The following is a 12604-nucleotide window of genomic DNA, read 5'->3' on the forward strand; positions in this document are numbered from 1 at the left end:
GCCCCTGACCAACCTCGCCGAGCCCGAGCACCGAGCCAGGACGTTGAGCCAAGTCCCCATGTCCTAGGACTCGCAGTGCGGAGGCTGCGGGCTCCGACCAGCGCCGAGACTACAAGTCCCAGAAGGGCGCGCGGCGACATCGCCGGGCCCGCCCCCCGCGCACGCGCGACGCCGTGACGCTAAGGCCGCGAGCGAGCGCGGGTGGCTGCGGCGGCTGCGGCCGGCGGGGCGGGGCGGGGCCAGCTGGCAGTGGCTGCCTTTAGGGCGGGGCCGGCTCCCGCTCTCCTCAGTCTGCGGTGGGCTAGCGGACTGTCCGGCTTCCGGCGGCCGTTTCTGTCTCTTGCTGGCTGTCTCGCTGAGTCGCGGCCGCCTTCTCATCGCTCCTGGAAGGTCCCGAGCGCGGCACCATGTCGGAGCCCGGGGGCGGCGGCGGCGGCGAGGACGGCTCGGCCGGCCTGGAAGTGTCGGCCGTGCAGAATGTGGCGGACGTGTCGGTGCTGCAGAAGCACCTGCGCAAGCTGGTGCCGCTGCTGCTGGAGGATGGCGGCGAGGCGCCGGCCGCGCTGGAGGCGGCGCTGGAGGAGAAGAGCGCTCTGGAGCAGATGCGCAAGTTCCTTTCGGACCCGCAGGTCCACACGGTGCTGGTGGAGCGCTCCACGCTCAAAGGTGCGGGGCCGCGGAGGGCAGGGTCGCCAGAGCCAGGCCTCGCGGAATGCAGGGCCTGCCAGGTCCTCCGGGGCCGCAGATGTCCCCGGGATGGGAGGAGCCCGGCAGCTGCAGATGACCCCGGGATGGGCAGAGCCCGGCGGCCGCAGACGTCCCGCCGGCCGGGTCCCCAGGGCCGCAGGCGCCCCGCAGAGGCCGGCGCGGCGCCCGGGGCTCGCCCTCGCCACACCCACTGCCCGACCCGGAGCCCCCAGGGCGCCCCGCTCCTGGTCGCGGGGAGGGGAAAGGGGTCCCCGTCTGCCGTCACCCAAAACAATGGGGTCGCTTTGTCTGCTCGGGCCTCTCAAGATGGCCGAGTTGGGTGGAGACAGCGTCTCCCTGGGCTGAGCGCGGGCGAGGCCGCATCCCTGCCTCCAGTGTCACATGAGCTTTTCGGTTTCGATTTGTGTCCAAGCCAAGTGGCCTTCGGGAGGGATGTGTCGGGGGCAGACCCGCGGAGCCGGGGCAGCCGGGGTTCTGGTTCGGGAGGAGGTCGGGCGGGTGTCCCAGCCCTGCCTTGTGGGGACCCAGAGGCCGAGGCCCACAGAGCGACGGTGCCAGCCCCGGGCCTGCGAGCATCACTGTTGTAGGTGGATGCTCTCACAGCATCCTTGCTGAACGGGTGTATCCTGATTTTATACCTGAGGAAACTGAGGCTCAGGTTAAGTGATTTCACCCAAGGTCACCAGCTAATCCTAGTCCTGAGACTAGACTCAGTGTCTCAGCTCCCCATCTACTGCTTGTTTTCACTGATCATACCTCATATTTGTTTAATGCTTCGATGATGCTAATGATAACCCTGCAATATATGAGTCTAATTTTACAGATTTAAAAAAAAAAAAAGATTCAGGTTAGGCACCTAGTAGGGGGAAGAGGCTAGAGTTAGCGTGTTCCAGCTGTCTCCTCAAATAATGATCGCCCACCAGCAAGGTTACATTCATCTAAGTCTGGGGCTTGCCTGCAGGCAGGCTTTCTCATGGATTCATTACAACCACTTTGTAGCCCATTACAAGCACTTTGGGTGTGGCATGTCCATCTAAGAACCTAAGAATGATGTCCAAGGTTAGTCTCTAGGGATTGGAGATTGTCTAAAAATATTTGCCAACAAGCTTCTTAAAATTTCAAAAAACTGTATGGTTCTCTCAGTGAGAGACCCTGTACTGTCTGCTCCATCCCTTAACACACACTGTGTTTCTGATAGTTTGTTTCTTTCAAAGGCTATTCTTACTCAGAAGATGCTTCCCTGTAGCCTTGGTTTCCTGCCAGAGATTAGCAGAGTGTAAAAGAATATTTTTTTCTTATATCCACGTGGAATGTTCAAGGCAAATAAACCATTTGAGCATATTTAGAGTATTAATGTTTTTGAGGGTTGTTTACTGTGATGTTTGGGATTATGTATTCCTAAGTGGAAGCCACAAAAGTTAAAAAAAAAAAAAACTTATCTACTCTTTTTTTTTTTTTCCAAAAAACATATAGTCATTGTAGAAAATGTACTATACAGCTAAAGTAAAAATCACTGGGAATTGTTTGACCCAGATATAATCACTGTCAGCATTTTTGGTCTATGTCTTCGTGGTCATTTTTCAATGCATATTCGTTATTTTATTAAAATACATTTTAATCTGCATTTTTAAAGTTAATTGTATTTTGAGTAGCTTGACCATTGCTAATCCTTAATATTTTTATTGCATAGTTTATGTATTAGAATCAGTGATTTTATTTTTTTTACCTTATGTCACTATTTCTTTTTATGAAAAAAAATTTAAGTTTTATACTTTGCTTCTAGAGTGATCACCAGTAATTCGCTTTTTCCAGGCATCTTAAAATTGGACGTTGCTAAAATTATTGGGGTGGAGGGACTATGTTTATGTAGTACAATGTCTAGTACAAATTCTCTCTGTTGTCTTATGAGTACCTTTTTTTCTTTCAGCAAAACAAATATGCAGGTATCCAAATCTTGGCTCCATAATGACTTGCACTTTTGAAAGTTGACTAAGGAATGAGACTATCTAAAATTGAAATCCTACCTCATTTCTGTATTTATAACAATCCTTGAAGTATTTCTACCAATTCAACCTGTCTATAATTTATTTTTCACTTACAAAAACCTAAGGAAAGATTTTAAAATTAATCCAGTTTTATGATAGATGGTCTGTTTGTCTTATTAGCAGCCTGGCTACACTAGGACACCTTAGATATAAGTAGAGACCCAGGACTTTTGGTAGGAGGGCTTTCTTCTTGGTGGCTTTTATGAGTTAGCTTTGGCATTTGTACATTTAATCAAATATGTGCATCCAGTAGTTAATTACAGTGAAAAGGTGGGCATGCATTAATGTAGACAACAGAGCTGAATTATTTAAACTGAATAAAGATCACCAACAATGAAGTCATGTAATTTAATGAACAGTAGAAATTACTTTTATTTATTTTATTCCTTCCACTTTTTTTGTGGAAGTATCCAAACACTTGTAATTGAATATAGAAACATTTTTATGTGAAACTATATATATTTTTTATTTGTTTGTTTGTTTTAGCTACCCCAGCTAGCTATCAACTTTTGTTGTTAAAGTGCAGCATTGAGCTGGGTGCGGTGGCTCACACCTGTAATCCCAGCACTTTGGGAGACCAAGGCAGGAGGATCACTTGAGGCCAGGAGTTCAAGACCAGCCTGGGCAACATAGCAAGACCCTATCTCTACAGAAAATTAAAAAATAAGCCAGGCATGGTGGTGTATGCCAGTAGTTCCAGCTACTTGAGAAGATTGCTTGAGCCCAGGAGTTTGACGCTGTGGTGAACTAGGATCACACCACTTTGCTCCAGCCTGGGTACAGAGTGAGACCCTATCTCTAAAATAAATCAAGTACAGCATTACTCAAAGTATAGACTGAATGTTGTGAATTTAACAACTCATCTTGATACTGAGGAATTGGAGAGTTTGTGGGAAAAAGGGATTAAGTTATAGCTCCTCATTTTAAAAAGAGAAACCTTTGTATAGTTCCTGGCCTGTAGGAAATTGTCTTCCTCATAGTATGCTTACAGTATGGTGACAAAATAGGTGCTCATTACTTAACTAGCCATTTTATGTTAATGACGTTTTTGTAGCATTTTTTACTTCAAGGACCATTTTTTGGTTGTGTATCTCCGTTGGGTGGGGTGTGCTTCAGTTTGCAGCTGATGGAACTGACATTTCCATGACTTGTCTGCTCTGCAGCTTGTTCATGACCTGCCTGGGATTGGGTGCTAGGTTGGTTGGTCTGGATGAGAGCGTGTAGTTTGGGTTTTTTGTTTGTTTTTGGTGGGGAAAGGGTTTTGTTTTGTTTTGTTTGAGACAGGGTCTCAACTCTGTCACCCAGGCAGGAGTGCAGTGGCTCAATCATGGCTCATTGCCACCTCGGCCTCCTGGGCTCCCAGTTCATTTTCTCATTTTTTTTATAGAGAGGAGGTCTCACCATGTTGCCCAGGCTGGTCTGGGACTTCTGGGCTCAAGCAATACTTCCATCTCCGCCTGCCAAAGTGCTGGGATTACAGGTGTGAGCTACCACACCCCACGTGTTTGTTTGTTTAACACTCCAGTGTTTGAGACTTGGAATCTTTTTTTTGAGACAGGGTCTCACTGTTGTCCAGGTTGGAGTGCAGTGGCACAATCTCTGCTCACCGCATCCTCAGCCTCCGGTCTCAAGCGATCCACCCATCTCAGCCTCCCGAGTAGCTGGGATTACAGGCACACACCACTACGCCTGGCTCATTTTTGTATTTTTTGTAGAGGCAGGGTCTCCCCATGTTGCCCAGGCTGGTGTTGAACTCTTGGACACAAGTGATCCTGCTACCTCAGCCTCCCAAAGTGCCAGGATTACAGGCGTGCGCCATGACATCCAGCCTGAGGATTTAATTCTAAAGGATGAAGAAATGTAGTTTAATCAATGTAATTAATCTCCAACACAACAGATCAGCATGATTTCGTGCATTTAGAGGAGAAATGTTTTCTGCTTAGTGGAAAATTGTACTATTGGCTTCTGCAAGACCTTCTTTCTTTCTTTTTTTCTTTTTTTTTGAGGTGGAGTCTCGCCCTGTCACCCAGGCTGGAGTGCAGTGGCACGATCTCAGCTCACTGAAAGCTCCGCCTCCCGGGTTCACGCCATTCTCCTGCCTGAGCCTCCCGAGTAGCTGGGACTACAGGCGCCTGCCACCACACCTGGTTAATTTTTTTTTTTTTTTTTTTTAGTAGAGACGGGGTTTCACCGTGTTAGCCAGGATGGTCTCGATCTCCTGACCTCGTGATCCACCCGCCTTGGCCTCCCAAAGTGCTGCGATTACAGGCGTGAGCCACCGTGCCTGGCCAAGACCTTCTTTCTAAAGCAGCTTTATAGTGAAACATTTTATTTAGAAATCTGGACCTTCTTTCTTCAGTTTACTGTAATCCACATTCACTGAGTAGAATTTGTATTGATCCCTGTGACCTAGTTTCTTCTAGGGCACCCAGTTATTCTTTCTGTCCCTAGTAAAATCTGGATTGAACTGTGCCAGATGCAGGCCATACAGTGTTGCTCCAGTACCTCCAGCTCCAGCAGACACAAAGAGGGAGATCAGACTCAGATGCTTCTTGGCCTGACCGAAGATCTGGCAGCGCATGTTTGTACCAGGGGCCTCCAGTTCAAAAGGAGAAAACAAACCTAGCTACCAGGCTCTGCACTCAGTGGTATCCGCACTTCAGCGAGGCTGTTAACTGCCCCATGCTGTCACACTGTGGGACACACCGTCTGCAGCAAGATAAATCTGAATGTGCAGTGTAGCATAGTAAACGAAATTTATGTACAGCAAAGGGAAAACAGTTATCACTTCTTTTTAAAAACTAAACATGGATGAAAATTGCGTGTCAGCATCGGAGCATGTCAGATTGGGAGCAGCAAGAGAGATTTAGCCCAGCCCTCATCTTTCATGAATGAGGAAACCAAAACCCTAGGATTTTAAGACCCAGTTGGGAAAAGGATGTTCTAAGGAGGGTTCTGAAACCTAAAACTCGTCTCTGCAGTGCCTTGGTATCTGTTATTTATTTTGAGTTAGTAGTAACTTGAAAAGTACCAAGTCTTAAGTTCCTTTAGTGTTAATAACTTAGTAGATTTTTAAAAATTCTTTCTCTTTTCTTTTCGGGAAATACCAAAATGAGCTCCAGTTTACGTTAAATGTAAGTATTATATGGGGTTTCACGCTCTCTTCATACTCCTAATGATGTTACAATGGAAATCTTCAGGTGGAGGAGAATGCTCCGACTTTCTCACCATGTTCTGAGCCTTGTACCAGAGCAGGGAGTGGTTGTGGGAAAGAAGTCATGGCCCCTCAGGAGGATGAAAGGGTGGACATGCAGGTGACAAGAGAAAGCGCCAGAGACAAGAAAGGGGAAAACTAAAGCGGGAAAAAAAGAGAGGCCGTGTATAATAGTGATTGACCACCAGAATAATGTGGTATTAGTATGTTTGGTTTGTTTTTTGTTTTTTTTTTTTTTTGAGATGGCATCTTGCTCTGTCACCCAGGCTGGAGTGCAGTGGCACGATCTCTGCTCACTGCAACCCCCGCCTCCTGGGTTCAAGTGATTCTCCTGTCTCAGCCTACTAAGTAGCTGGGATTACAGGCATGTGCCACCATGTCTGGCTAATTTTTGTATTTTTAGTAGAGATGGGGTTTCGCTATGTTGGCCAGGCTGGTCTCAAACTCCTGACCTCACGTGATCCACCTGCCTCAGCCTCCCAAAGTGCTGGGACTGCGGGCGTGAGCCACTGCACCCAGCCCATGTTTGGGATTTTAAAAGGGAAAGAAGACAAAAGATAAAGAGAACCCCAGGAACATTTAACATGTAATTTGGTAGTATATGCGGGCCAAAGGAGATGAATGGCTTTGAGACCAGGAAGAGACTTGCTCTATGGTTGGGAGAAAGTTTGGAAGGAAGAGTACATGAGGGAATGAGCAAGGGTGCAGGAGTTGGGCAGCCTCACCTGGCACTTTACCAGTGTGCTTTGTCCCTTTTCCAACTGCCCGTTCACCAGACTTTGAGAGGGCATGCCCTGTCTACTCAGGAGAGGGCCGTATCATTCTTTTTTTTTTTTTTTTTTTTTTGTGGCAGGGTCTTGCTCTGTCGCCCAGGCTGGAGTGCAGTGCTGCAGTCTCAGCTCACTGCAGCCTCAGTCTCCTGGGCTCAAGAGATCCTCCCGCCACAGACATGCACCACCACGCTCTGCTAATTTTTGTATTTTTTGTAGAAATTGGGTTTCACCATCTTGCCCAGACTGGTCTCAAACTCCTGAGCTCAAGTGATCCACCCACCTTGGCCCCTCAAAGTACTGGGATTACAGGCATGAGCCACTGGGCCCAGTCGAGGGTGGTATAGTTTTTAAGGTAATTGAAATTGCATAGTTTTTGTATTCCATTAGGCAAGCCATAATGCTGGCTGGGTGCAGTGGCTCACCCCTGTAATCCCAACACTTTGGGAGGCTGAGGCAGGCAGATCACTTGAGCTCAGGAGTTCAAGACCAGCCTGGGCAACATGGAGAAACCTTGTTTCTACAAAAATACAAAAGTTAGCCAGGCATGGTGATGCACAACTGTAGTCCCAGCTACTCAGGAGGCTGAGGTAGGAGAATCACTTGAGCCCAGAGAGGTCAAGGCTGCGATGAGCTGTGATTGCACCACTGCACTCCAGCCTGGGTGACAGAGTGAGATCCTGTCTCAAAAAAAATAAAACAGATGTAATGCTTACCTAATTCATAGTTTAATGATACAAATTACTAGTAGTTTGAAATACATTAAACTAGTCTTTGAATAAAAGTATACACACGTTAGTGCCAAATGCCATTTTGAACATCTCTAGAAATTCAATAAACTCTCAAAAGTTAACCAAGGAAGTGTTCACAAGTTGTTGTAATGTGTGTCAGTATAGCTTGCAGGGAAGGAACTCATGAAGCAGGCCCAGTACTTTGATTCTTTGACGGCATGGACAGATAGTACAGTATTGGTCTGTTACATGTTAACAGTAACTTTGTATTAACTAGTAACTTTGCCAAGCATAGGGAAATGGATTCAAATTTTACTGAAAGTGGTATTACCTAATCAAACGTGCAGATTGTGTTTGTATGTAAGCTTATAAATATAACAGGGCTAATAGCCTCTTTGTTATTAAGAATAATCAAGTGTCCTTCCTCCTCTGGACAACTATTTAAAAAAAAAAAGAAAAGAAAAGTAGAATGTCAGATTATTATTTGATGGCAGTTTTTGAAACAGTGTCCTAAATTGTGTGACTGTAAATGGGAGTTAGACATACTCAACTGTGTTTGATCGGTGTCTTTATAGGGAATATGCACAGAAAGACTAGTCCAAGATGTTTTCTGTGACTGATTCGTAGTGACTTCCATAAGTTATTATCAAGAGAAGTTAGAATTTAGCAAAGCAGCAGGGAATATCTATTTGCATTATCGTTGTTTGAGGATTATGTCATTGGGTGTGCCTTCCTGAGCTGAAGCAGCATTCTACTGCATTGCAGTATTCCCAGGGCAGAGCTGGAGCGCTCACCACGCAGCGGTGACTCATCTCTTGGAATGGCACCTAGTTCCCCTAACCCGGTTTGCATTAGGAAGTGTAGGCCACATGCTCAGATGCTGTGTCCGGACTGCGCAGTTTCTGTGTGATTTTATTTGTATCAATGATGACTCTTTATGGGGGGTAGAAATGATTCAGAGTTAACAAGCCATATTTTTAGTTGCGTCAGTGATTTCCTTTCATCATTATAGAATGTTAATTTTATTTTCTGTATATTGTTTCGGTGTTATTTTGATGGCATATTTTATATAAATGGTAGAACAATATGGAAAATTCAGAAAATTGAGGGAGAAAATCATCGCAGTACTTTGACAGCTGTTTCAGTTTGGAGATAGTTCTTTATTCTCTATGCTTACATTTTACAGGTTGTAATCGTGTGTGGCTGCTTTCAGGCAGTGTGATTTCTGTTGTGGTCTAGCTACATTTGAGTGGTTAGAAAAATTGGTTGATTTCTTTAGTTTTTTTAATAGTCATTTTAAAAAATAGCAAGTATCTGGCATACTAGAATGTTCTGCTGCCTACTCCTTCCTCTTCCTAAAATTATATCCAAATATACCCAAAACAATAATTTGGAAGAATTATTGTTCTCTCGATAGATACACTAATTTTTTTTTTGAGATCAATCTCAGCTCACTGCAACCTCCACCTCCCAGGTTGAAGCAATTCTCTTACCCCAACCTCCCAAATAACTGAAATTACAGGTGCCAACCACCACACCCAGCTAATTTTTGAATTTTTAGTAGGTATAGGGTTTCACCATGTTGGCCAGGCTGGTATTGAACTCCTGACTTGAAGTGATCTGCCTGCCTCGGCCTCCCAAAGTGCTGAGATTACAGGCATGAGCCACCGCGCCTGGCCAGATAGACTAATATTTTATACTCTTTAGTGTGAATTTTGTATTTGTCTCATCTTAAAACTAAGGAAGCAGGGGTTGGGCGCAATGACTCATGCCTGTAGTGCCAGGCCGAGGCATGAGGATCTCTTGAGCCCCAGGAGTTTGACACCAGCCTGAGCAACATAGAGAGACCCCATCTCTAAAAAATGTTTTAAAAATCCACTGAAGGTGGTGGCATGAGCGTGGGGTCCCAGCTCTTTGGGAGGCTGAGGCAGGAGGATCTCTTGAACCCAGAAGATCAAGACTGCAGTGAGCTGTGATGCAGCCACTGCGTTCCAGCCTGGGCGGCAGCGCAAGACATTGTCTCTAAATAAATAAATTAATTAATTAAAATAAAATGCTTACAGAAGGAGCAAGATTTTTAAAACAACAGCTAAGGAAGCAAATAGCTTTTGCTCAGACCCTGTGTAACCAGGTTTCATAGTTTTTAGTGCTTAATGAAACCTTATAACCACCTAACTCAATATTCTACTGCCTGCTCCACCGCCCGTTTTACACCTTACAAATTTGAAGCCCAGAGAAAGAAAAATGACTTTCTCAAGGTCACATATCTTCTAAGCAATAGAACTTGATCTGTTGAAACTACTGCCCTTTCCTTTATTTATTTATTTATTTATTTATTTTGAGATGGAGTTTCACTCTTGTTGCCCAGCCTGGAGTCAATGGCGTGATCTCAACTCACCACAACCTCCGCCTCCTGGGTTAAAGCGATTCGCCTGCCTCAGCTTCCCGAGTAGCTGGAATTACAGGCATGCGCCACCATGCCTGGCTAATTTTGTATTTTTAGCAGAGACGGGGTTTCTCCATGTTTGTCAGGCTGGTCTCGAACTCTCTACCTCAGGTGATCCACCTGCCTTGGCCTCCCAAAGTGCTGGGGTTGCAGGCATGCACCATCACGCCCAGCCTTCCCTTTCTATTACATCATGACTTTTAAAAGGTGAACTATGTATAAAATAATCATGTTAAATTAATCCATAGATTGTAATTTTTGCCAACATGTATTTCATACAGTTCGTTATTGCAAAGATAATTTGACTAGAATGTTTAGGCATCGCATGGATTAGTACTAGATGTAGAGGTTTAGATTATTTTCTACTCTTATACTTTTTTTAGTTTTTCAATCTTGATTTTTAATTTAGAAATTTGGTTCACATGCTTCTTGAGGCTACCTTACTATTAATTTCCAGTAAGCTTTTTTAAACTTAAATTTTATTATGAAAAAATTGAGACATGGTTTCACCATGTTGTCCAGACTAGTCTCATACTCCTGAGCCCAAGTGGTCCACACCTCAGCCTCCCAAAGTGCTGGGATTACTGACGTAAGCCACCGCGCCCGGCCTCCGTAAGCTTTTGAAAGTGACTACCGTGTGCCTGTTGTATTGCGTGGAATCTAGCGTAGTCTCTGCCTTCCAAGAGCTCACAGCCGGGGAGGAAGATACATTCATAAGTCAAACCCAGAGCAGACTCAGATAAGTGGTGTGGTGCAGCAGAGGGCAAGGCTAGACGAATGCTTCTCAGTGACCCTTGGGATGTTTCTTGATACTTTTCTTGATTGGGGTTTGTCTTGGGCCTGGCCTTGATGAAAACTGGCCATGCTACATTGTGGTGAGGAGCCTGGACTTTGGAATCACAAACTTCTGAATTCTCACATTGTTGCTTCCCACCCAAGTATCTGTGGGCAAGTTACTGATATTCTTTATGGAGAAAACAAGGATAATAATAGTCACACCAACCCCATAGGGTTAAATGTATGATAGCTATAAAGTGCTTAGTAAAATGCCTATCACACAGGTGGTGCTGAGTGAACGGCTGAGCAGAATATTCTTGAGAGCAGGGGTGGAAAGTGACTTCTGTGTTTGAAGCACAATGGATGAGCTTCCTGGGATGGGATGCTGAGAACTTGGCCATAGCCAGCAGCGGCTAGCACTGCCCACTGCCAGGCCCTGTTCCAGTGCTTTCATGCGCCAACTCAGTTATCCTTGCAGAAGCCCTGGCATGCTCACACTACCCCACTTCACAGACAACCACCTTGCCCAAAGTCACACAGCAAAGTCAGCAGTGAGGAAAAAAACGGATAGGAAGGGAAAAATAGTGCCAAGTCATGTAGGTGTTGATATGTCAGGCTGAGAGTAGGGAGAGAATAGTCATTGTCCAAGCAGTTGATAAATAAGAAATTGGAAATGTTGATATTAATTTGATATACTTATTATGATTTGTAGAGGACGTCGGTGATGAAGGAGAAGAAGAAAAAGAATTCATTTCCTATAACATCAACATAGACATTCATTATGGGGTTAAATCCAATAGGTGAGTAGTACGAATATTACCATTATCTCAGGTTATAAATTTGTGAGAATTAATAGGAATCTTTTTTCTTTTCAAACTCAGAAATTCTTACTAAGAGAATTAATATAAATCTTTTTTTTTTTTTTTTTTTTGAGACGGAGTTTCGCTCTTGTTGCCCAGGCTGGAGTACAATGGCGCGATCTCGGCTCACTGCACCCTCTGCCTCCTGGGTTCAAGCAATTCTCCTGCCTCAGCCTTCCAAGTAGCTGGGATTGCAGACATGCACTGCCACGCCTGGCTAATTTTGTATTTTTAGTAGAGACAGGGTTTCTCCATGTTGGTCAGGCTGGTCTCGAACTCCTGACCTCAGGAGATCCACCCGCCTCAGCCTCCCAAAGTGCTAGGATTATAGACGTGAGCCACCGTGCCCAGCCTAAAATTAATATCAATCTTAATTGACTCAGACAAACACATTAAGAAAACACTCAAGCCCAGCACGGTGGCTCACGCCTGTAATCCCAGCACTTTGGGAGGCTGAGGTGGGCGGATCACGTGAGGTCGGGAGTTTGAGACCACCCTGACCAACATGGAGAAACCCTGTCTCTACTAAAAATACAAAATTAGCCAGCCGTGGCGCTGCATGCCTGTAATCCCAGATACTTGGGAGGCTGAGGCAGGAGAATAGCTTGAACCCGGGAGGCAGAGGTTGCAGTGAGCCGAGATTGTGCCATTGCACTCCAGCCTTGGCAACAAGAGCGAAACTCTGTCTCAAAAAAGAAAAAAAAAAAGGAAAAGAAAACGCTCAAAAGATTTCTGGTCTTTAAATTCAGTGTCTTTGATTTCATGTCTTCAAATTAGGAAGATTTCCAAGACAATATAAATTCTAAAATACTGTCCTTTTAGTTGCCATATCATGGCATCTATCTTCTGTTTGAGCTGTAATATATGTAACATGTCTGATGCTACTCTCAGGTTACAGTCGGCCCTCCATATCTGGTTCCACATTTGCAGATTCAACCAACCACAGATAGAAAATATTTGCGGGAAAAAAGCAATACATACAATACAAAAATAACAAAGAAAGCAAGTAAAAAACAGCCAGTATAACAACTATTTATATATTGTTTATGTTGT

The 12604-nt window shown here is 45.0% G+C and overlaps 1 protein-coding gene and 1 pseudogene across 1 annotated transcript in view; one reads left to right on the top strand and one right to left on the bottom strand.

Moving 5' to 3' along the window:
• Window positions 1–208: 208 nt before the first annotated feature.
• DYNC1H1 (dynein cytoplasmic 1 heavy chain 1) overlaps window positions 209–12604 on the top strand; it is an 86207-nt gene continuing 73811 nt past the window's right edge. Inside the window, exons 1-2 of the mRNA XM_019009655.4 lie at window positions 209–666; window positions 11404–11491. Of these exons, the coding sequence (XP_018865200.4) occupies window positions 408–666; window positions 11404–11491 (347 nt within the window). The 5' untranslated portion in view covers window positions 209–407. The remainder of the gene's footprint in view (window positions 667–11403; window positions 11492–12604) is intronic.
• Window positions 5086–5334, bottom strand: LOC109023237 (cytochrome c oxidase subunit NDUFA4-like; annotated as a pseudogene).

The sequence above is a fragment of the Gorilla gorilla genome, chromosome 15 (assembly GCF_029281585.2).
Source record: "Gorilla gorilla gorilla isolate KB3781 chromosome 15, NHGRI_mGorGor1-v2.1_pri, whole genome shotgun sequence".
NCBI classification, from domain to species: domain Eukaryota; kingdom Metazoa; phylum Chordata; class Mammalia; order Primates; family Hominidae; genus Gorilla; species Gorilla gorilla.